Consider the following 24,750-nt stretch of genomic DNA (forward strand, 5'->3'; position numbering starts at 1 on the left):
TTTTGATATATATATATATATATATATATATATATACTTAATATATTACAATAAAATATTATTTTAATAATTTGATTAATTGCTTTTAAAAATTTCGAACATTTTTAAACTTTTTATATAATCATATATTTTCTAATTTTAAAATATATCATTTAAAACTTTTGATGACATTTTATATCTTAAACTTACTAAAATAATATGGTTTAAAAAATTAAAACCTTTTATTTTAATTTGTGAATCAAATTATTAAAAATTATCACACCATTTGTAAAGGAGAGGCTAAATGATTTTTTTAATATTTTTTAAAATAAAAAATATAATTATATGATTTTTAAAATAAATATTACCAATGACATACATGAAGTGCAGTTTTTTCTTCTTCCTTTGGGTTAATTATATTGTATATAAAAAAACCCACCAGCTAAAGCACGTGGTATTAGGCACCAACCACTTTACTACACTTGCATGGATATTAACGAGAACACTTGCATGTCACTATAAATAGATGCAAAGTATTCGTTGTAATAATCTCATACACTATAATTGATTTCTTTGCTCTTATCTTCTTTAAGTCATCAACTTGTGCAACGAAATGGCACATTTGGAGGAAATCCGAGAGAAACAAAGAAGTCGTGGCACAGCCACCATTCTCGCCATTGGCACTGCAACTCCGTCCAACTGCATTTACCAATCGGACTTCACTGATTATTACTTTCGAGTCACCAAGAGCGAACACATGACCGAACTCAAAGCCAAGTTAAAGCGCATATGTAAGATTAACATTCATGCACCATCTCACTGTGTTTTCATCTTTAACTTTTGCTTTTTCAATTTTATAGACATGCCTTCTGCATCTCATTTATAAACTCACGGTTTCATGCAGACGTAAAAAAGTGTTTGTATACATACAAAAAAATGGATTCGAAGAAAAAAGGATAATCATCTTTTCATGATTACCCAAACAATCAAAAACTAGTGACTTGTAACATGTTGTTTTATTATTTAAGGTTTAATAAAAGAAAAAATTACAAAGATTTAATGAGTATTGGATTGTTTGTTATTTTAAAGGGTGTCTGTTTTTGTTATTTGGCTGCATTTAGATATATCTTTTTAGAAGGATAGATAGACATCCTCTAAAACGCAAATATATATATTCAAAGATTCTTCTTTACTGGTTTTTAATGCATTATAAGTATTAAATAACAAAAGTAGTATATTATAATGTGATATTATTATATGGTTTTGTAGTGTTGTTTTTACTATTTTGAAGTATTTATGTATTTGTATTCTACCTCTCTTTCTAGTTCCTCTGATCTCTACCTTTCTAACAATTTCATGTTGATTTTTACTCTCTTTATATTTGCATGTCCATAACTCGCTATTAACAAAAATCGATATAAAGAATGTCATTTGGCAATTAAGGAAAACATGTATTTTTTTTTTCAAATACCACGATTTAAATAATAAAAGTCATGTGAGTTTTTTTTTTTTGTGAACTACAGGTGAGAAGTCAATGATAGAGAAACGATACATACACCTGACTGAAAAAATGCTACAAGAAAACCCCAACATAAGTGCTTATGAGGAACCATCGTTGAATGCACGACAAGACATACTAGTTGAGGAGGTTCCGAAGCTTGGTGAGAAGGCAGCATCTAAAGCCTTAAAGGAATGGGGCAAAGCAAGATCAGAAATCACTCATCTCATAGTTTGCTCCACCTCGGGTGTAGACATGCCTGGTGCCGATTACCAACTTGTGAGGCTCTTAGGCCTTAAACCATCCACCAAAAGATTCATGTTATACCATCAAGGTTGTTTTGCTGGTGGCACCGTGCTTCGTCTCGCTAAAGACCTTGCTGAGAATAATGTTGGAGCACGGGTTTTGGTGGTGTGTTCTGAGATCACAGCTGTCACCTTTCGTGGACCCTGTGAAACACATTTGGACTCATTGGTTGGACAAGCACTCTTTGGAGATGGAGCCTCATCTGTGATTGTGGGAGCTGATCCCGACACAACCATCGAACGACCATTGTTTCATCTTGTTTCAGCATCGGAGACGATTCTTCCCAACTCTGAGGGAGCAATTGAAGGACACCTGCGTGAGGTGGGGCTAACCTTCCATCTTAAGGATAACGTTCCTTATTTGATTGGAGATAACATAGAGAAAAGCCTTGAAGAAGCCTTCCACCCACATGGTATAAGTGATTGGAACTCCTTGTTTTGGGTTGCACACCCTGGTGGCCCTGCAATCTTGAAGCAGATAGAAGCAACGCTTGGGTTGAAACCTGATAAATTGAGAGCAACCAAACAAGTTCTGAAAGAGTATGGAAACATGTCGAGTGCATGTGTGCTGTTTATACTGGATGAGATGAGAAAATGGTCTTTGGAGGAAGGAAAATCCAGTACTGGTGAAGGACTAAAATGGGGTGTTTTATATGGATTTGGCCCTGGCTTAACCATGGAGACCATTGTTTTGCATAGCGCCAACATAGACGCAAACAACTAGAACCTATCATTGCGTGTGGATACATGCACGTATACATCAACTATCATAGAATAAATAAAGTCACGTAAACGTGTACACCATATTCAAACTACTTTACTTTTAAGTTTTGTTTTTTCATTATTATTTGGTATAGGTTTGGCTACACTAGCCCTTGTGATGTAATAAAAAAACTTGATGTTTCAATATAGTTAAGTTGTTTTTCTTGATTACTCCATGTCCAATATTCTTTCTTTTTCACAACCCAAAAAAATAGTGTTTTGTTTTGGATTCCTACATTGAACTTTTTACATATAAGTTTTGTAATAATTATTTAGATTATTAATGGATGGAAGAATAGATTGATCGTGTCTGAGTGAAAACACAATTAGAGAGAGTTGCTTCCACCCATCATATAAACCCTAAGAACCAAAGAAAATCATATAAACTAAATTAATAAATTAATAATTGAGTCAATAGAGAATAATACATTTCCTTTTTTCTTTCGATTAATCGCACTTTTATAATTGGCTTCTTAATGGGTGAATGTACATGAGCATCAACTCATTCTCTATTCTCGAGTGTTCTGTTTTGATCAGGTTCCAGGAATTTTCCAGTCATTTTATTTTTCTGTTACGTTTCCTCAATTTTGCTTCCTTTGTATTTGAAATTAAAATTTTATCAAACTTTCGTTTTGATTAGGATATAACAGTTATTTCATTTATGCAATCATGAGTTTAAATTTTAATTTTACGCAAGTCATTACACTGATAATTTCTTTTAATTATTTGAGTTCAATCACTACACTGACACTAACGAATTCACACAGGAGAATATGTGTACAGTGTATACAAAATAGACATTTTAAATTATGCCTAAACCAGTGAATATACGTTACATTTTTATGACAATAAAAAATAATAAAAATTATTATTATAATTATAAAATTAAAATAATTTTTGTAATTTTATTTTGAACATTTTTATTTATTTTTAGGTAGTTTTATAATTAAATAATAATTAATTTAAAAAATTAAAAAAAATGGTTAAATTTTAAAAAGTAATTACTTAAAAATTAAAATTGATAAAATAATTATTTTAATTCAAAAACAATATTTATTTAAAGGGTAAAATTAATATATATATATATATATATATATATATATATATATATATATATATATATATATATGATTGAAATATCAAAATTTGTTTATTTTAATGACAAATGTACATGAAATTCATGCAAAGAACAAGTTTATTTGAACTTAAGAGATAAAGACTAAACGAAGACCAAAAAGACCAAAAGAATTAATTTTCAAAACAAATATAACAACTTTTCCATATATACTAGTTAGACATATTTGTCCGGAAAATAGCACAAAATACATAGGACTTTATCTATTCAATATTTTTTTAAAATTAAATATATGTTTTTAATTCCGTTTAAGAGGATAATGCTTGTTCTATCCCTGCCTCTCTTTTCTGTTCACTTTTCAATGGTGTTAATAATAAGAACCACACTAAACTTATATTTTTGCAAGGGGAGACATGAAAGTATGACGAATTTTTACTTATTATAGATAAAAATAAAAAGTTCATATAATTACTCAGTACTGTTATCGATAATACACTGTTTTTAAATGGAATCTTTTATATTTAGTTAACATAAAAAATGGTCTTCCGGTACCATTTACGCTAAACAAGCATGAAATATAAAAGAAGAAAATGAAACAATTCTCACACAGTGACAGGAAAAATGCTAAACAATGATCGAAGGTCGAAAAAGGTATATGGTATGTCTTCTTGTGGCCTACGGATTTTTTGTTTCCTTTCTTCTTTTCTGCTTTTGGGATAATAGAATGAAGGTGTTGTTTGGCTGAAAGGTATAAAACAAACATGAAGTGAGTGATGGAAGGTGGAGGAAGACAAAGTTATATAAATTTATATTTTGAATTATATAATTTGAAATGTCCAAATTAATATTTTTAAATTTTAAATTATTTAATTCGAAATATTTATAAATTATAAATTTTACAATTCAGAATTATTATTTTAGTCTGGATATAACTGAATTTTTAGAAAAAAGCGCCTTCTCCCTACACCTCCAAGAAATCTCCTGTACTCCCAAAATTTACGTTTATGCCCTTATTTAATATACTGTGAGAATGGGTGAAAGTGGATACGGACGCAGTAAATGAAATTTACTGCGTCAACGTCCCTGCACCCCCAAAACGTTATTATACGTTACTATTTAGTATTTTTTTACTCCGTTTCTTCTCCATCATCCAGCTTTCATTAAAATTTTTGCTCAGTTTCATTGTGGTTTGTGTGGTTCGTGGTCGTGAGAGCTGTATGGGAAATGGAATACAGAATTCGTTTCATAACGTTTTGAAACGGATTCTGTATTCCTTTTCAAAAAAATTTGAAATTTTTTTTATGAAACGAAATACAGAATCCGTTTCAAAACGTTATGAAACGGATTCTGTATTCCGTTTCATAAAAAAATTGTTTTGAAACGGATTCTGTATTCCGTTTCAAAAAAATTTGCAATTTTTTTTATGAAACGGAATACAGAATCCGTTTCAAAACGTTATGAAACGGATTCTGTATTCCATTTCATAAAAAAAATTGTTTTGAAACGGATTCTGTATTCCGTTTCAAAAAAATTTGCAATTTTTTTTATGAAACGGAATACAGAATCCATTTCAAAACGTTATGAAACGGATTTTGTATTCCGTTTCATAAAAAAAAAAATTGTTTTGAAACGGATTATGTATTCCGTTTCATAAAAAATTTTTTATGAAACGGAATACAGAATCCGTTTCATAACTTTTTGAAACGGATTCTGTATTCCGTTTCATAAAAAAAATTGCAAATTTTTTTGAAACGGAATACAAAATCCGTTTCAAAACGTTATGAAACGGATTCTGTATTCCGTTTCATAAAAAAAATTGCAAATTTTTTTCTGAAACGGAATACATAATCCGTTTCATAACGTTTTGAAACGGTTTCTGTATTCCGTTTCCTATAAATTATGATTTTCGCACCCATTACAAAATTATATATATATATATATATATATATATATATATATATGTTTATTACTCATGTTCGTAGGTGGTTGTGGGGATGCTGTAAGTCAAGAATACATTTGTTTTGGTGTTTTTGGTGTACCTAGCCCTCTTATCAGGTAGTGTCTTCTTTCTCCTTTATATCACTCTAAGTATTCTTTTTTTTTTTTCATTTCACACTCCAACACTCACTCCTTAATTACATTAATTACGTAAACGAATCTCACACTCTAAAAAACCAAGAAAACCACCAAAACGGATTCCATTTCACCTTCCTCCGACACGGATTACATAATCTGTTTTGCTAAAAATTAAAAAAATGAAACGGAATGTGTCTTCCGTCTCCCAAATCTCTCTCTCCCATGGCCCATCAATCATGCACACACCCCACTCTTTCCTTAGGCTGTGTTCCTTTACCAATTCAAATTCAATCATTAATACTCTTCTCTCCACCTGTCCAACCACTTTAAAACACGCTCCACCTCTCCAACCAGTTTAAAACACGCTAAAACGGGTTTCAGAAAAACCAAAAAAAACACCAAACGGAATACATATTCTGTTTCAGCACGAAAAACATAAACACGAAACGGATTCCACAATCCGTTTCGTTAAAAAAAAAATAAAAACGGATTTGGAATTCCGTTTCAGCTCTGTGCGAAACGGATTCCACGTTCCGTTTCATTAAAAAAAAAAACAAAAACGGATTTGGAATTTCGTTCTTTTATCTAATTTAAAGTTTAATTATCATTTAGTTTTATTTATTTTTATAATTACTTTGAAAAAGTTATTTACAAATCAAATTATATATATATATATATATATATATATTACTTTATTTTTAGATATATATTAAAATATATGAAAACATAATAAATAAACAAAACAAAAATTAAAAAATATATTTAAAATCTTGAAGCGGATTCTGTCATCCGTTTTGGCATTTTTTGGGGGTGCAGAGGCCTACAACAAAAGCAGATTCGTGTTGACTGGGTGTAAGAGTGCAGTTAATTTTTTTTTACTGTGTTTTTTCTTTCTTCATTTAAGGGTAAAATTGGAAACAAAAAAAGTTTTGAGGGTACAGGAGAAATACTTTGGGATGCTGGGAGAAGCCCCTTAGAAAAATATAGGATGAAATCGTCCTTGAGTTGTTAGTTTTGAACTTCGTGCTCCTAAAAACTTTCATAAAGCCCAAAATTAGACAGTATGATAATTGCTTTCTGGACCCCTATAATTACAAACTATATCCCAAGAATAAGAGAAAAATACTTAAATACTTCTTTGCACAATACTAGTGTTGTCCCCACCTCCACCGTTATTTCCGTCACCGCTATCATCACCACTGTCTTAGAAGAAGAAGAGTGAAAGAAAAGCACATAAGAAAAATAAGAGGAAAAAAAAAACACTTATTATAGAAAAAAAATTTTCTGGAAGGTTTTGAGTGTTCTGGAAAACACACTTGGAAAGACATTATGAGTTCTTCTGAAATTTTTTTCTAAAAATCTTATTTCAATTTTTTTTTTTTGAAAATACATTGTATATCTTTTGGAAATTCTGTTCCAAAAATTGTATTTTGAAAATAATGTTCTGAAAATTTTGTTTTTAAAAATGTTGTTTCGAAATTCTAAAAAACTTTTTCGAAAAGTTTTCATTTGGAAGTCATTTTTTTAAAAACAAAATGGTTATTTTAAAAATTTTAGATAACGCGAAGAAATTTTGGGAGCAAACAAATAAAATAAAAGCGAGATGAGAGGGTATTGGTTTGTTGGGCTAAGGGCCCATTATTCTTTCAATTCTGCTTTGAGATTTTGCTTCCCAACATCCCGTGATAACTACTTGCCTAACCCCTAATTTTAAAAACTTCTACTGTATATCTTAATTTTGACCTCCAAATTACATACTACTAAACTGTTTTGAAATAATTTTTTCATAATAAAAATTTCAGAGCAAACTGTCCTAAACAACGTTTCCAGATACATCAAAAATATTCTTCAAATTAATTTGTTTAAAATAAGTTTTTTAGAAAACTTTCTAAAATATTTAATTTTTGAAAATAAACTTTTTAGAATTTTATTTTATATGAACATGCATCTTTTGTTTATAGGTCGGATAATCCATAAATATTAAGAATTAAGCGATGTAGAGGAAAAAAAACTACATTTTAGTGTAAAAGATTCTCCACCAAATTCAACGTATAACTTTTTGCTGACTCTTTGTTCCTATCATCTCCTACATCTTCCTGAGGTGATGAAGGTAGCCACAGTGACAGCATTGTACAGTGAAAGAGAAAATTTTAATTGTTTTCACTGTTAATATGAAAGTGTAGATATAGTGATAATGAAGTTTGAGAAGTCAAGGACCCATCTTTTTTTAGATTTTTCTTTCAAATTTTTTCTTTTCTAAATTTGAGACTTTCAAAGTGGTCAAGAAAGTTTGTCGGTTTGTGCATATAAATTTGGGCACGAGGTTGTTGTGACGTTGTTATGACATTGCTATGACGTTGTTACGAGTATTATAACTTTTTTAGACCATCAATTCTAAAATATTCAGGTTTAATTTTTTTTTTCATCTAAATTTAAAATAATTTTTCTTTTTCTTAATTATATTTTATAACATAATTTGTTATATATATATATATATATATATATATATCGTATTAAAATGTTGTTTAACCTATCCGTTCGTTATTTATTTTTATTTTACCTTTTAAAATTATTATTTATTATTAGTCATTTGATAGTTGTAGTACCATATATTATTCTCATAATTTTAATTTGGTCTTTCGTTTGTTATTTTGATTCAATTGAGTTTTATTTTCATTTTTAAAATTGAAAAATTTTATCCCTTCAATAAAATTAAATTAATTTTTTCTATAAATATTGTAATTAATATTTTTATTAAAATTGATAATTTTAATAAATATTTTTTATAAAATTAAGTTTATTTAAATTTATATATTATATTGAACTTTATTTGTATTCATATTACTATATTACTACATGATACTTTAATATTTTTTATTTTAATTTATATTTAGAATAATTATATATTTTTAAAATGTATACAATTTTTATATACAAATAAAAATTTTATAAATTTAAATGTAAAATTTTAAAACAATTTTATTATAATTTAAAATCGATAAATTTAAAATTTTAAAACAATTTTAAATAAATGTAAAATAATAAATTAAATAAAAATAATCTTTTAAAAATATTTAATAAAAAATTTAATTTTAATAAAAATATCAGTATAACATTTGTGTGAAATTTAAATTCGATATGAATTTGAAAAGGTGAAATTGTTCAATATAAGAAAAACAAAAATTGGAATGAACTAAATCAAAATAATAAATACATTGATGAAATTAAGATTAAGAAAGTGACACAACACTGACTTAACATGTGACAATTAATTTAAATTTAAAAACAAAAAATTACAAATTGATACATGACACATCTCCAGCGTTCTTAGTAAAATATTAACAAAAATGACCAAATCATATCACATTTTCCAAAATTATAGACCTAATTGAGACAACAATAACAATATAAGGACAAAAAGTATATTTTCTTTAAGTATATCCTTTTTAAATGCATTTGCTTAAGAATGATAGTATTTTGTATAGTTTATTCCGTATACTATTTTTCCTAGTTACTATTTGATTTATTTTGGTTAAGTATTTGTTTGTACTTAAATTAAAGTTTTTATTTTTAAAAAGACTCAATTGAATTTTTATTTTTTAATAAATATTTAATATGACATTTTTAGTTAAATTAATTTTAAGACTGTTTGAAAGATGTAACATGTTAGGATCTAAATATGTCACTTGTCAAAATTTAAGTTATTTTCTATTTTGGAATTTTTTCGATTTTGATACATGACACATTTCTAATTAAAAGATAACATTTACTTTTACATGTAACATTTTTCCAACAACGTTAAAGTAAGTTGAATGGAAGAGACCGTATTAATTTTATTTAACAAATATTGAAATTCAATCAAATAAAAAAAATCTTAATATATATATATATATATATATATATATAAATATATATATATAAAAGAATAAAAGTAAATAATAAAATTTCAAATTAAGTTTTTTTTCTAATAATATTTTTTAGTCAAATTTATTTTTAATTTATATATAAAGATTTATCTGTGTTCTTATATCCAATATTTTTTTTCTTTTTTTTATTGCAGTTTTATGCAAAGGTGATAATGGATTGAATTTTTCAAAATTCGGTCTGAATCTAATTTAGGTTATTTTAACTAAATAAGCTAAATTTAGATTTTTTCTTTGTTTGTAACCTAATTTAAACTGAATTAAACATAGTTTGAGTCCACTTTGTTAAGTAAAATAAATCTAACGTGATTTATCTAATATACTATTAAGTGTAGGACTCGACTTAACCTAAACCAAGGTTGACCAATATTTGATCTAGTCCACTCGTCTTAACATTAATAATAGTCGAGACCACCTCACCTTAACATCATAAATAGTCAATTGGACCCACACATATTTCACTCGACCTGATTACTTGTAAAATTAACTTGATCTTCGTCTTAGGCTAAGGTGATTCAACCTTTGATCAAACCAATCTTATATGACCTTATACCTCAATTAGCTTGATTTAACATCGTCATCGACTATCCTGGTTTGACCAAAATGCTCGATAAATTTCAAAAAAAAAACAATTCAATCTAAATCTGACCAAAATTACACAAAAGAGAAATTGAATGGGAGTATTGATAGAGTCTTTCGCATAAATCACTCTCGTGTTGGATTTCCAAAAAAAATATAGATGAGTTAGAAATCGGGAGAGGAAATGAAGATGGTTGAGAGAAGATAAGTTTTTGAAGGAAAGAATTTTGAGAAAAAAAATCATCCTCAAAAATGATCTCATTGAAAAACAAATAAAGATATGACTTATTCATTTATTTCTCCAACTCCCATGTAAAATCACTTGTTCTTGCATTTCATAAGACCTTCACTAAAATTATATTATTGGCTCTTAATTGTTTGGTTTGGTGATCTTCACTCTTAAGTGGTAAGATAAGTTTTCTTAATTAACATATTTCTAGTCAATGATGTTCAAGTTTTGATTTTTGACAAACTAAAAGAACAATTATAATGTTAACTATAGATTATTTCATTCCATGTCACCAATTGCATATTAACTGTACTTGAATATGCGTTAAACAAAAATGGAATATTCTTTATCTAAGTTTTTAAGTAAATAATTCAAAGCAATATTTTGCAGTAAGAGTACTGAAGAAATGAGGCCAAGTAAAAATTTGGGTCAAAAGCAAAAGCCTAATTTGCCTGTAAGGTTTTATTATTGGGTCAATAGCGAAAGCCTAATTTGCTTGTGAGGGTTTATTATTGGGTCAATAGCAAAAGCCTAATTTGTCCGCTCATAAAATTCAATAAACCTAAAATTTCCAAATAAGTTCGCAGAATGGCCCATAAACTTAAAAATATTTCATTTTCGCACAGTAGATTTTGAAAATTATTAAACGTCCAAGTCAGGGCATTCAAAAACTTAATCTTTCAGAAATATAAAACGTTTCACAAATAACATGATAGTTACACCTCTAATCATTCAATGAATTATTTGCAGGAATCAAAAACTTCATTACCGTATACTTTAAAATAACGAAACAATAAGTAAAAAAAGGATTATATTAATTTAAGTGTTAGTAATATTTAGAAAAATATGATAAAAGTATTTAATTACGATCAATGATGTTATTTTCATTAAAAAAATAATATAAAGGTATTCCTAGTCGCCAAAGGGGAATAAGAATTATGAGGTCATAAAAGGGAGTTTTCTAAACGTCTAATGGTTGAACGTTGATATATTATTTTTATGAAAAGTGGTAGATAAAGTTGCAAATATTTAGTAATGATAACTAATAGAAAAAAAGAGAAAATGCTTGGATGAATTTAAAAATGCGTGTTATGATATTTGTTATTTATTAATTTATAGGTACTAGTTGAGGAAGATGAGTAGCATTTAGCTGCGAGAAATGTCCAAGTTCATTAAAGCTAGTAGACACCAACCACAAATAAATAAATTCCTATACCTATACCCCACGTCCATGGCCCTTTAACTATTATTATTATTATTTTAAAATTTATTTATTTATTTATTTATTTTAAGGTGGATTAAAGAAATACGTTTTTTTAATCATAGATGTTACTCTTTCTTAGAAGTTTTTTGACACGATATTTTTTTATTAAATTTAATAACTTTAAAAGCTAGTTCACATTTAACGGTTACTTGGAAGAAAATACAAAATTAGAGATGGAACAGACTAATTTAAAATTATTGTTTCAAGACTTAGTTCTTTCAATTATTTTAATGTGTTCATTTTCTACGAATAGACTCAGCATTCATTTTAATATAAATAGAATTTATAATCGGCAAATTCCTAATATGTAGATTATATTTCAAATTCATAATAAAAACAAATCTTGATATCAAGTTATTTCAGAACTAAAATGGATAAATTGTTAAAATCAGGTAGATATAATAAAAATATATATTTTTTACTCATCAAGAGCGGAAAATACACTTCTTTTTAACAAGCAGGAATTTTCAAACTAATATTTATAATTGTTATTATAGCAGCTAGTTAATTTCAATAAAATTTGTATACATTTTTTAGTTGCGCTGTATAAGTACTAACAAAGGTATATATTACAAGAAGTGATTACATTTTCAGTTTAATGTTAAAAAATTAACGTTACGTTCATAATTGTTTTTAAAATAAAACAATCTTACGTAACTTTTATAAATATTATGTTATATTTCGCGGTAACTTATTTTTAGAACAAAAAACATTTAAAGCATAAATCAATTTCACAAATTTAATTTAATTTAAAATTAATATTCTCATTGGACGTGATTAACATCAAATAAAAAAGTCGAGGGGAATAAAAATACAATGAAAAAGTGGTGTATCAGTGTTTCATTGGACTCGACTAAAAATATTGAAAAAGATGAGTAATAATTAGTGAGGGTTAGAATAACATAATATTGGTTGCTTTCACTTTTTGATAACAGAAGCATTGGAGTTTGAGCCCTCAATAATTCTAACCAGTATGATTAGTTTTATTTTTTCCTATTACTTAATTTTATTAACTTTCCCACTTAAAAGACATGAAAAGCATAAAATACTTCTAGAAATCCTAAGATGTTATGAATATTTCTTTCTATTTAATTTTTTCAGAAAATATTTGAAAATTTTACAAGAACATTCATATAAAAATATAACATTATTTCAAATTATCTTACAAACCTTTCAAAATTGTAGGTTTAGTTTTAAAAGTCAACATATTTATATTCTTAATTCATAAATATCTTATCTTGTTTGGTTTAGAAAAGAAAAGCGAAAAAATGAGAAGAGAAAAAAAAATTGATAAATGTTTAGATTATATGAAAATGAAAGAAGAAGAAGAAATGTATCTATAAAATTATAGTATGTCTCTAATTAATTTGGTTAACTGAATACTTGGAAAAGTGGGGACATGTCTCTGTTGATTGAGCCGTGTCTGGGATTGAGGCTGCTGAGCAACATATTATTCTTTTTTTTCAATTTTGTTTATTTTTCATATTATTTTCTATATTTTAAAAATTTGTAATTTTATTTTAAAAATCAAAGATTTAGCGTATTTATTGCAAATTCCATTTAATTAATTAAAATATGAAAAGAAGAAAATAAGTATATGATAAATTAAAAATTAAAGCTAAATTAAAAATTACTTTTCAAACGTAAAAATCAAGACCGTGAAAAAAAAGTAGAAACCAAAACGATGGATTAAAAATTAAAAAAGAAATCAAAATTATAATTTAACTAAAAACAAACAAATAAAATACAGTAAAAGAGGTTAAATGAAAAATTTTGATTTCACATATTTATTTTATTTTTTAAAATATATTTTTTATAATATTTTGCAAACATTTATTTAGCTTTATATTTTTTAATTTTATTTGAATTTTAATAACATTTTAAAATAAATTAAAAAAATGAATACAAATGTATTAAAAATATATTTCTATTCAGAGATCGTAGAAAGTGATATCACTTCATCATCAGAAAAAATTAAACAACAAATGTCTATTCTAAGATCAGAAATTATAAGATTTTCGAATTCTCAAAAGAAGAGATGGAAGTTAATACACGAAGAAACTTTCTTTTACTTGTATACTGTAAGAAAAAAAAAGAGATGGAAACTGCAGAATTAGATGGTGACACGTGGCAGCGATCTAGCGGATAATGTAAAAGATCTAGAGGGAGCGCATGAGAAGGTCAAATAGGGTGGATGCTCCTGATATCTTCTTATAAGTGATAGGAGTTTGTTTGAATTCCACAGAGTGAGAGAGAGAGCGAGTTTGTTAGAACCTCCGTCGAAGAGAAGGCACATAGAAGAGAAAAGAAGAGAAGATGGGATTAGGTGTACCTGCTTTTCCCTTGACGATCGTGACTCACGTTCTGGGCGTTGTTGCCACCGTCCTAGTATTGGTTTGGGTCATCAATTTCAGGGGAGGCTTGGCTTGGGAAGACGAAAACAAGCAACTCATATTCAATGTATGCTTCAACCCTCTCTTTCTTCAATTTTAGATAATTTTACATGTTAGATTACTTCTCCCTCATTCCCCAACTCTATTTTTTTCCTTTACTGTTTACTCTTATCCATTTCTTTTCTTAAGTAATTTTCAGAGGATAATATTTGTATGTTTTTAAACCTTAATTATGTATTCAGTTTTTTTTTTTTTTTCAATTTAGATGAAAATGTTTTTATCTTTTAAATTAAATTTTACTGTGATAAGTATGGAGATAGTTGCATGTTAGGAAAACTTCTTTAAAAGGATGTAACTGAACATGCTTATTTGTGTCAAAAAGATAATATTAATTTTAACAGTTTTGTACCCTTTTCTTTCCTTGGTTATTCCTATATTAACTAAGTCAAATGTTATATTAAGATGTATTTATTATTGTATTGAAGTGAATATTTACTCTAAATTAAAAAAAAAAACTCAAATTTAAAAATAAAGCTTTTGGTGGCAAGAGGTGACATTAGAGGTATCTCCAATTTAATACTTGATACATTAAATTAATTTGTATCTGAAGCTTTGCTTTTGATATGATTCATTTATAGCAAATTGCACTAACTGGGATTTTTCTTAAGGGCGTGAACCTCGTGTGATATGTATACCTATAATATCTATATCTGTATGAGGCTCCTGCTAGTTGTGATAAAATTAAATGTGAGATATTATTTTTATATTTAAAAGGCATTCATATCAACTAGTGCCAGATCACTGTACTCAAGAAAGGAAATAAAATATTCAGTAGGAAATAAAATAAGCTAAGATATGTTTTAATGGCTAGCTAAATGATGGCTAAAGAAGCTGGACTTACTTTAACTTTATTTTGGTATGTTTATCTAATAATTTAAGAGAGAATGTGTAGGTAGTTATTACCAAGTTTCTCTGTTTTACTGTTCTAGTCACTTTTAGTGTTGCTATTGCAAATTGGATCTCTAGTATTAAGAAAGTTGAATTCACAAGTTGAACAGAGCCTGAATTGATGTAATCTTTCAGTATCAGAATATACTATTCTATGCAAATGAAAAAGAAATGGGACCTAATTTTGTTTTCCTATTTTGTCGGTCAAGTCCTGCCTTCTAAGCTTAACTGGAAAATGTAAACTGTTTCGGAAGCTTTTCGTGTACATTCTTTATTCTCAAAATGAAATTGTTTGGTCTTAAGATTTATTATTTTAATATTTGTCGATTAATTATTGACCATGTTTCTACTTAATACTCATTTTGAATCCAATAATTCATGTGTCGGAATTTGACTTGTGGAACGCACATGGATAGACATGCTTATCTGTTTTGGAGTTGAGTGAGAAATAAACTAGCCGTCACGTGCCACCTATGGCTGCTTTTCTATTTTCTTGGTCAAGAGTTTTGAATTTTGGGTGTCTTTCTTCTATGATTAATTATTTGAACATGCCATTTGTACATGTCGTTTCCTTCAGGCAGAAAATCAGTATGCTTATCAGTACACTCCTTTACATTTGCATGCGTCTGTAATTAGAAAAGACCTTTGAATTTTATTTTTTGAAGAGACAAAAGTATAATTTTTTTAATTCTCTGAATCTGAATTAACATTATGGCCTCTCTTATGCATCAAGAGATTAAAGAAATGTCTGTAGAAGATTTTGTTACACAATATGGTTGATGTATAGAGTGTTTGTTGCTGAATTCTGCTATTACTTTTAGGAAGTCCCTACATCTTACGTATATTTTCCTTTATACAGATTCATCCATTTCTTATTGTTTTTGGCCTCATAGTTCATGGAGGTGAAGGTAATCAAAATACTTTCACAAGGAACTGCTTCATTAATCAATTCCATTTGATTTGTTAACCTACTAATTGTTTCTCTGATTTTGTCATACGGAAAATAAATTCAGCTATTATAAGTTACAAAGCTCTTCCCCTGAAGAAGGAAGTGAAGAAAGTGGTACACCTTGGTCTTCACGGAGCCGCTTTAGCACTTGGAATAATTGGAATTTATACTGCCTTCAAGTATCACAATGAAAGTGGGATTGCCAACCTGTACAGTTTGCATTCATGGCTTGGAATTGGGGTTATTGTCCTCTATGGCATTCAGGTAAACCACTGGGGTTATGAATGTAGTATACCTTGAAGACAGGATATGATTATGTTAAGTTTATGATTTTAGTTTAAGCACCAGACATATACTCTATGGTGCAAGCTATGGATTAAAAATGTGGACTTTTTTTGCTTGTGTCCAAATGAAACTCAATTATTTACTAACTTTGTCCGACATTGTGTTGGTTACCTGCAGTGGATATATGGGTTTGTGATCTTTTTCTACCCTGGTGGGACTCCAGACGTTAGACGTTTCTCTCTTCCTTGGCATGCACTGTTTGGGCTCTTTGTGTTTGTCTTGGCTGTGGGAACAGCTACTCTTGGATTTCTGGAAAAGCTCACTTTCGAGGAGAGCTCAGGATTGGATAAATATGGTTCTGAGGCTTTGCTTGTGAACTTCACTGCTATCATCACAATCTTATTTGGTGTCTTTGTTGTGCTATCTGCTTTAGCTGATGCTCCTGCAGCAGCAGATGACTATGAAGCAATATAAACTTTTTTCTGTATCATACTTTTATTCTTATGAATAATCTCATGTCTGCTATTAGTTTGTTTGTATTGGGTGTAGGAAGAAGGAACCAATTTGTTGTTTGTATTTTTGGGCATAATAAAGTCCGTGATTTGATCATCAGTATCAACACATCAACCCCAAAGTGTGTGATCAGTCACTGATTTACGTAAGGTTTTTTGGTTGTCAACTTAAACTTGGTCAAATTTGCGGCCAAATGTCGAAAATTCAGTCTGTAATATTAGTGCATGTTTTGTTTTTCTGTTAAGTTTCATCTGAAAGTGAATTCAGCTCTTTACTTTCATACAATTTTTGTGGATTGAAAAATAAAAGAAATCTATGTTCAATGGAGTTTCTACTAGTTTCGAAACACTCTTTTATTCACTGACTTTCGCTTTCTTGTTGATTGATTTGTACATAATTTGCTTTCAATTTTATACTTCCTACGAACTAGGTTGAGTAGTCACTCTTACAAATTATGAGACAAGACTGAATTGATCAATACTTCTGTACCAAAAAGATACATTTTCTTGCAACCCATTACAAAAACTTTAAATGTCAAGCTGCTTGACTTAGGAAATTCTGAAATGAGTGATTTCAAGTTTCCTAGGGAGTATGTTACTAAAAAACAAACATGATAAAAAGAGAAAGACCTTTATGTTTTATATGTCACACACACAAATGGATTCAGAAAGATCAATGCGAAATTTGTCTCTAATTGTGACCAAAGGAAATTGTTTAAAAACTCTAAAATTAATTTTGATCATTCCTTGTCACCTAAAAACCATGGTTGATTTCTCTTTACAACTTCCACAGTTTGAAATAAAAGTACTACCTTTTCAAGGTTATGACATTAAAATTAACAAACATTTAATATATATTTAAACAAAAATATCTTCAGTTTTTCAACTACTCATGTATTTCTTTTTTAATGTGAGTAGTTTTGCATTCATTATTTTAAATTATATGCAGGGTTATTATCTGAAAAACTATAGTTTAAAAAAACTAAGAATTAATTTTAAGAAATTTATGTAATTAATTAGTATTTCTAAGTAAAAGTAATTATTTAATTTTTTTTATAGTTATGTTAATGTGATATATGTGTGTGTGTGCTTCTTGCTACAATTTTCTACACAAAAAAATTATTTAAAATCAGATTACCTTTGAACTGATAATGCACTCACTTTCATTTTCATGATACCAAATGATATGGGATAACCACAAAGACGTTTTTGTTGTGACAAAGAGAAAGAGACAACAGAAAAAACTATTTATAAACCAAACTTTGTCTTAATCTCTTGTCTCTTTTCTTATCAATCTTTGCTGTACTAGTTGTGGTGGGTTACCACTTAGCACCCTTATAATCCACTTTATCCTTATTTACCAACACTTCTAGCCCACTTCACATTTATCACCACGGTTTTCTAAATGAAGGGAAAAGAATTTCTTGGTTTTAACTCTTACTCCATTTCGAAAGTGAAATTAATTTACATTATGCATACAAACTCCTTTTTTTTTTTTGGAAAAAAATAGTACCAAGCGTTTATAAGAAAAATCTAGATTATAAGAAAATATATGTAAAAAAAACATAATAAAATGAACCAAATTAAGATTGGCCTTACATTAATGGGTTTGAAAAGGCGGCACTTGCATATGGCATATATAGGAGTCATGACTCTCCCAAAATTTGTAAATTTTATTTTTTTATATATTTATATATATTAAATTATATATATATAATATATTTTTACTATTTAAAAAATAAAATAAAAATAAAAATCAATTTCATGGATGTTGGTTAATAAAAAGAGTAGGATTCTAACTTTGGTCATCACAACAAGTCATCAAGAAAGTGTAAGAGTAAAAAGAAAAAACAAATATATAGATTGAGGATTAAATATGTTTTTTGTCCCTTAACTTTCGGTAGAAATTGGAAATAGTCCCTCCTCGAAACTTTGGACTAATTTAGTCCCTCAACTTTGGAAATGTTGTGTATTTAGTCATTTTAACCAAATTATTTTAAGTTTATTTCACGTTTTAAACCCAAGGATTTGAGTTGTTTACATCGTTTAACTCATTCTCACTACAATGTTTACTCAGAAACACGTTTAAAACATCTAATAAACTTAACAAAATTTAGTTAAAATGACTTAAATTCACCCATTTATTAAAGATGAGGGACTAAATTAGTCCAAAATTTCGAATAGAGACTAATTTAATTTTCACTAAATTTTAAGGGACCAAAATCATATTTAACCTTAGATTGGGAGATAGATAAGGGTACAGAGAGATTGAATAATTCATTTTCACTTTTGATAGAATCTCTCCTGAGACAAGGTTAGTATCTATATATGTTAGATCTATGATTCTCTCATTACGATGTTTCTTCCGAATTAAGTTTTCTCTCAAATTAGTATGAACCCTATTTATGATTTTAGAAATTCTTTTTATGAAATTGACATGAACCCTAATTATATTTTTTCAAATTAATATAACTCTAAATTATAAAATTTAGGAAAATTAAGGAATTTTGTATTTTATGCTGCATATGATAAAATTTTATAGATGTATCTTAAACTGCATTACAAATTTCGTTGCACGTAATAAATTAGTTGAATAGTTTTGAATTCAAATAGAAATTAAAAAAATCCCTCTTGCATGAATTCAATGAATTAAAAAAAGATAAAAATTGGAAAATATGAATCAATGAAAATGATTTAAATAAAGAAAACAACTTTTTTAATAAAAAAATAATTTATATATAAAAAATTGTAAAATTTTCGTTGTGATTTGAAATAAATTAAATTTCAATCGATCAATCTTGAAATAAAAATAGCCTCTGAACTCAACTCGCTTAAAATAAAGGAAAAAAGAGTAATAACACAACAAATGTTTCGAAATTCAAATTTTAGATCATTGAAAGCTGATGGTTTTACAAGTGGAGTGGAAAATTAAGCAATGTGGTGAGTGAAATGATTGATTGCAAAAAATGGTGAGCTTCTTCCCGAGTTGGTACCACATAAGGATTCCGTTGCCATAAAAAAAATGTCCTCCAATCACTAAAAAATATTAATCAAAATAAAAATCGACGAATAAATGAAATTTTCACACTTGATGAAGCAATAAGAACTGAGAGGCACTTTTTCGCGACTTTATTATAAATACATAGTGAATATAAACATTAATTACCAATTCAATCCTTAATGTGTATATACTACTTTTACTTCAAACTAGAGTTTTAAAGTTACTAATGTTGATGTTTATTTGTGTGTTTATTTAAAATAGATATATATTAAAAAAATAGAAATATTTTTAAGTTTATAATTAAATTTTAAATAGAATCAATGTAAAAAAATTATTTATAAATTTAGAAAGGTGAAATATTCTAAACTCTAATTGAATTTAAAATTTGTGTTGAGTTGGAATGAAGTTTTAGTTCTTCCGACAAAAAACAAGTATGCTTAATTTGGTAAAGAAAACTTGAACTCTTCTTACAAAATATTTTGTTAAAGAAAATTTAAATACGTCTCATTGTTCATTAAAGAGACCAGAATGGAAAAAGAAACCAGTTAGGATTGTTTAACATGATAGAGATAAGAATGAAAAAAAAAAAGAGTTTGACCTTTTTTTTTTTACTTTTTTTTATTCAAAACTATATTTCTTTTCAATTTTCAACATATTTGAGACTTTATTTCGTACTTATTTTTGCTCACTTTTAAAAATATATTATTGTATTTATATTCTTTCCGTTAAAAGGACCCTATAAAAGTGTTTAAATACCTTATTTATATATAAAAGAAATGGATCATCTAACTTATTTCTAGCATTAATGTATATTTAAAAAAATTTACTTTACTATAAATTGATTTTACAAAATTATTTTTAATATGGATATATTTTAAAATCTTTATTTTCAATTTTTATGACAAATTTTATATTTTTTCATCGAATAACCCAAGCTAGAGCAACTGCTAATATTTTAAAAGTCAATGCAGTCGCTTAATAATTATATTATAATAATATAAATAGATAATTGATGAATTAAACAATAAAATCCAACCATTATGACTATACATATATAAATAAAATTATATTCTTAAAATACCATAAAAAATTATATCTAATACTACGCGAACCAACTCCAAGATACTATATAAAATTAAAATTAGTGTTTATTATTACTTAAGGTGCTTTCTAAATAAAGTTTTTTAACTAATAATGTATTGTTTAAGGAGTCATTTAAAAGCATTTATAATAATAATTATTGTATTATATTTCAACATCAAACAATTTAATGATGATGAATGTCAAACATTAAAAGGTTTTAAAATTATTTATGTGTTTATAAAAGAAATATGCCACTTTGACTATTTTCATATTTAAAATATTTTACACATTCATCTTAAATATATCGTATAGTATAATATTTCTTAACTTATTTACGGTCTAACTGTTGTTTTTATAACATATTCAATCAATCTTGTTCTTTTTTTATTCTTAAAGTTTTACATTCAATAAATATTAACACTATTTTGCATATATGTTATACATTCTGTTCGTCCTTTTTAATTATTGTTATTAATATAAATTGTTTTTTGCATGGTTTGTATTGAGCATTCTTCTAAAAATTCATTTATTTCATGTACATTATTCTCAATATAATGTTGACTACTGTTTTTTAATATATTGTTGACTATTTTGTCTACTAACTAATAATAGAATTTTCCTCTTTATAACTTTTATTTCTTAAAATTCAGTCCAATATTGATAAAACCTTTTTGTTTAGACTAATAAAGGATGAAAGTGAAAGTATGAAGATTTGTTTTCCATCAAGTGCATACATATTTGTGAAAAGCTCATTCACATAATGAATGAGACAAATAAATTAAAATGATTTGTGTTATTAATAACAACATTAAGATGTTTAACTCTTGAGATATTGTTACAAATTTAGAAGCTTTAATCAACTAGAAAATTAGTGATTGATTTGAATCTTAATCACTCTTAATGGTTGGTTTTGTAGAAATAGTGGGAGGTGGTGTCTCTATTGGTGTGCTGTGCCAACTCATAGGAGGCCACTTGTACCTACCACTGTTAGCCACACAGCTAAGGTTTTAGAAACTGAGTTAAGTTACCTTCCTTCAACCATAATATCCCAACCAACTCTTTCCTCTTCCTCAATCTCTCTACATATCTTTGCATCATACTATTTCTAACACTCCCAAACAACTCACACCTTTTTTCTCATCACTTTCTGCACACATTTCTGAATCACCAAAAATGACTCAGGACCAATCTCATCATGCTACTACTCACACTCCACCAGAACCTGTGGCTGAGGAAAAATCTGTCATTCCACAACCCTCTCCTTCTGCTGAAGACTCCAAAGCTCTTGTAGTTCTTGAGAGTATGATACTGTTATATAAACTCTCCCTTTGCTTTTCTCTTATCAGATATTATTGTGTTTCTCTTATCAGAAGCTTTTGTTTTATGCTGTTTATTTACCAGCTTTTAATCTCATTTTGGAGTTATATGATGATTTTAATATAAGTGAAATTGTTTCTACCTACCTACCTAACTACTCCTGTGTAATTCAGACAGTTCAGATAATTAAAGTTTCTTCATCTTTGTTCATGTTTGTTTTAATACGTGACTTGTATTATGGAGTTTCCCAAAGGTGTTTTACAAAAATAAGTGGAAAATGTCAATACTCGACTACTTTTTAGTTTTTCTTGTATTTTTTTTTATCATCAGTTTTCTTCTGCTGGAATTTCCCTGTCGTAGGTCTATTGGAAAGAGTTATATGCCCAAACCAAATTGATGGGTTACCAACTGAATGATAATATGATTCTTTCCGTCGAGTAAAGATCTAATTTTTCTTACTTGAGCTCATAACATGTGGAAACTCAAAGGAAGAAACATCTTCACCTGGTCTTATAATTCATATAGTATTACTCTATTCACTATTTTAATATCTCCCATGTTCATAATTTTTTTCTTCGCCATATGATGTATCATCTCTTTACAACTTCTGGTATAAACTTTTCATGCTGCATACTCAACTTTTTGTTCAATCATATCATAAAAACTCACCTTCTTGTCTCTTTAGTTCACCACAATATATATATATATATATATATATATACTTCTATTTAATCATCATTAGAATTGCTGAAAAGGCTCAAACAATATTATGTTGTGTTGTTAATTTGGTTTTTGTCAGAGACTAGTGAAGTTGCTGTAGAGAAACCAATTGAGGGATCTGTGAACCGAGGTGAGTTTGTTTGCATAGTGATAATTTATTTCTCTTTATGCATTTCATATGCTGACTTTACATTCTAATTCCTACGCCTTCTCCTTCTTCTTCAGATGCTGTCCTTGCGAGAGTTGCAACAGAGAAGAGGTTGTCACTGATCAAAGCATGGGAAGAAAGTGAAAAGTCAAAAGCAGAGAACAAGTAAGAACTTGCATAAAATATTGTTAATTTCCTTTTCAGCTCAAATAGAAACTGTAACTGGTATGATCTTTGGCTGTTTTCGGTACTGCACTTGCCATTGGAAAACATTACGATAATTGTGAAGTTTGAAAAAGATTTGTAAATATGGAGTTCTAATTATTTGTTTAGGTTTTTACTTAACACCAAATGTTGGTATCATTTTATCGTTATATACAGTTCTTTGAAGTCATTTAACGAGTTGTTTTAACTAATTTGTATGAATTTGATGAGCAGGGCTTACAAAAACATTTCATCAATTTCTGCATGGGAGAACAGTAAGAAAGCTGCAACAGAGGCTGAATTGAGAAAGATTGAAGTAAGAGCTTGTTTTATCATTAATATTAAGAAATTATTCGTAGTAATTGTAACTTGTTCTGCAGGTACTTTCTGATATTGTGTCCATACCATTTTTCCTTTAGGAACTAGTATTAAACGTTTTTTTTTATCTTCTGAAAGCAAGCTTCCACCACCCACACTGAAAGAATAAGGGTTTGGGGTGGGGTGGATGTGGGACATTTCTTACAATAGAAATAGAACAACCACAATTAAAAGTATTGCTATGCTTGTTCTGGAAAGTGATCTTATATTAATGTTTCAGCTCCCCCAATTTAAGCACTCTCTGATCAGTGTGTACACAACATTGGGAGATAGAGATATATATATATATATAGAGAGAGAGAGAGAGAGAGAGAGATTAGAAGAAAAAAAAGTGAGAAGTGAATAGAAATGAAGAGAATCAACAAAGATAAGAATCTGGGCGTGAAATAATTTAGAGTTGAAAGAAAAGTACACCAAACACTAACATGCCTTATGAAAAGTAAAACAATTTTTCCAATTTACATGACATTGAAGTTGGCAGAGATGGGAAGGAAAAATTGACATTTGATTTTCACTGTGTTTGTGTGCAGGAACAACTGGAGAAGAAAAAGGCAGAATATGCAGAGAAGTTGAAAAACAAAATAGCTACAATCCACCGAGAAGCTGAAGAAAAGAGAGCATTTACTGAGGCCAAAAAAGGTGAAGATTTCTTGAAGGCAGAAGAGACAGCTGCAAAGTACAGGGCAACTGGATCAGCCCCAAAGAAACTCTTCGGTTGTTTCTATTAAGCCTGTTCATTTATAAAAATGTAGTATTACTATTATTATTACATGTGTGGTTTGGTTGTCTTTTGTTGAGTTTTAGTTCATCTTCATTTATTATTGTGTGCACAGAGATATGTTGTTGGTGTGTATACAACAATTACTATGTGCATACAAAAAATTGAATTATTCAATTTGGGTAATACCAATTTCTTGTACCATCATGCCACTAACCTATCTCATTCCCTCACGAGTCCTCCTACCTTATTGGACAATATGATGGTTGTTGATAAAGGTTCAATTTCATGACCCAAAAGTACAATTTTGTTCTGAAGTTCACTTTGTCGCCACGCTAATAAATAAGTTGACGATAACAACTCATTTAAAAGTTAACTTGGTGTGAAAATATATCAAATTAGGA

General features: G+C 28.1%; 3 protein-coding genes across 5 annotated transcripts; all 3 read left to right on the forward strand.

Annotated features, from left to right (window-relative positions):
- Nucleotides 1–532: 532 nt before the first annotated feature.
- Nucleotides 533–2,715, forward strand: LOC114190241 (chalcone synthase-like). Its single transcript, XM_028079048.2, has 2 exons — nt 533–770; nt 1,503–2,715. The coding sequence occupies exons 1-2, from the start codon at nt 593–595 to the stop codon at nt 2,504–2,506; spliced, it is 1,182 nt and encodes a 393-aa protein (XP_027934849.1). The 5' UTR covers nt 533–592; the 3' UTR covers nt 2,507–2,715.
- An 11,156-nt stretch (nt 2,716–13,871) lies between these two features.
- On the forward strand, nt 13,872–17,022 carry ACYB-2 (Cytochrome b561/ferric reductase transmembrane protein family). Its single transcript, XM_028080946.2, has 4 exons — nt 13,872–14,150; nt 15,891–15,939; nt 16,045–16,244; nt 16,443–17,022. Exons 1-4 carry the CDS (start codon nt 14,007–14,009, stop codon nt 16,737–16,739), a joined length of 690 nt encoding a protein of 229 aa, XP_027936747.1. The 5' UTR covers nt 13,872–14,006; the 3' UTR covers nt 16,740–17,022.
- Nucleotides 17,023–21,892: 4,870 nt separating this feature from the next.
- Nucleotides 21,893–24,553, forward strand: LOC114190570 (remorin-like). 3 transcript variants are annotated; one of them, XM_028079511.2, is made up of 5 exons: nt 21,893–22,161; nt 22,978–23,028; nt 23,124–23,211; nt 23,485–23,566; nt 24,159–24,553. In XM_028079511.2, exons 1-5 carry the CDS (start codon nt 22,035–22,037, stop codon nt 24,354–24,356), a joined length of 546 nt encoding a protein of 181 aa, XP_027935312.1. In that variant the 5' UTR covers nt 21,893–22,034; the 3' UTR covers nt 24,357–24,553. The 3 variants fall into 3 exon arrangements, with proteins under 3 accessions (XP_027935312.1, XP_027935313.1, XP_027935314.1); XM_028079512.2 differs by lacking the exon at nt 21,893–22,161 and adding an exon at nt 22,197–22,702; XM_028079513.2 differs by lacking the exon at nt 21,893–22,161 and adding an exon at nt 22,725–22,788.
- Nucleotides 24,554–24,750: the final 197 nt, after the last annotated feature.

This window comes from Vigna unguiculata, chromosome 7 (genome assembly GCF_037176805.1).
Source record: "Vigna unguiculata cultivar grain cowpea cultivar isolate G323 ecotype 2 chromosome 7, ASM3717680v1, whole genome shotgun sequence".
Taxonomy (NCBI): Eukaryota; Viridiplantae; Streptophyta; class Magnoliopsida; order Fabales; family Fabaceae; genus Vigna; species Vigna unguiculata.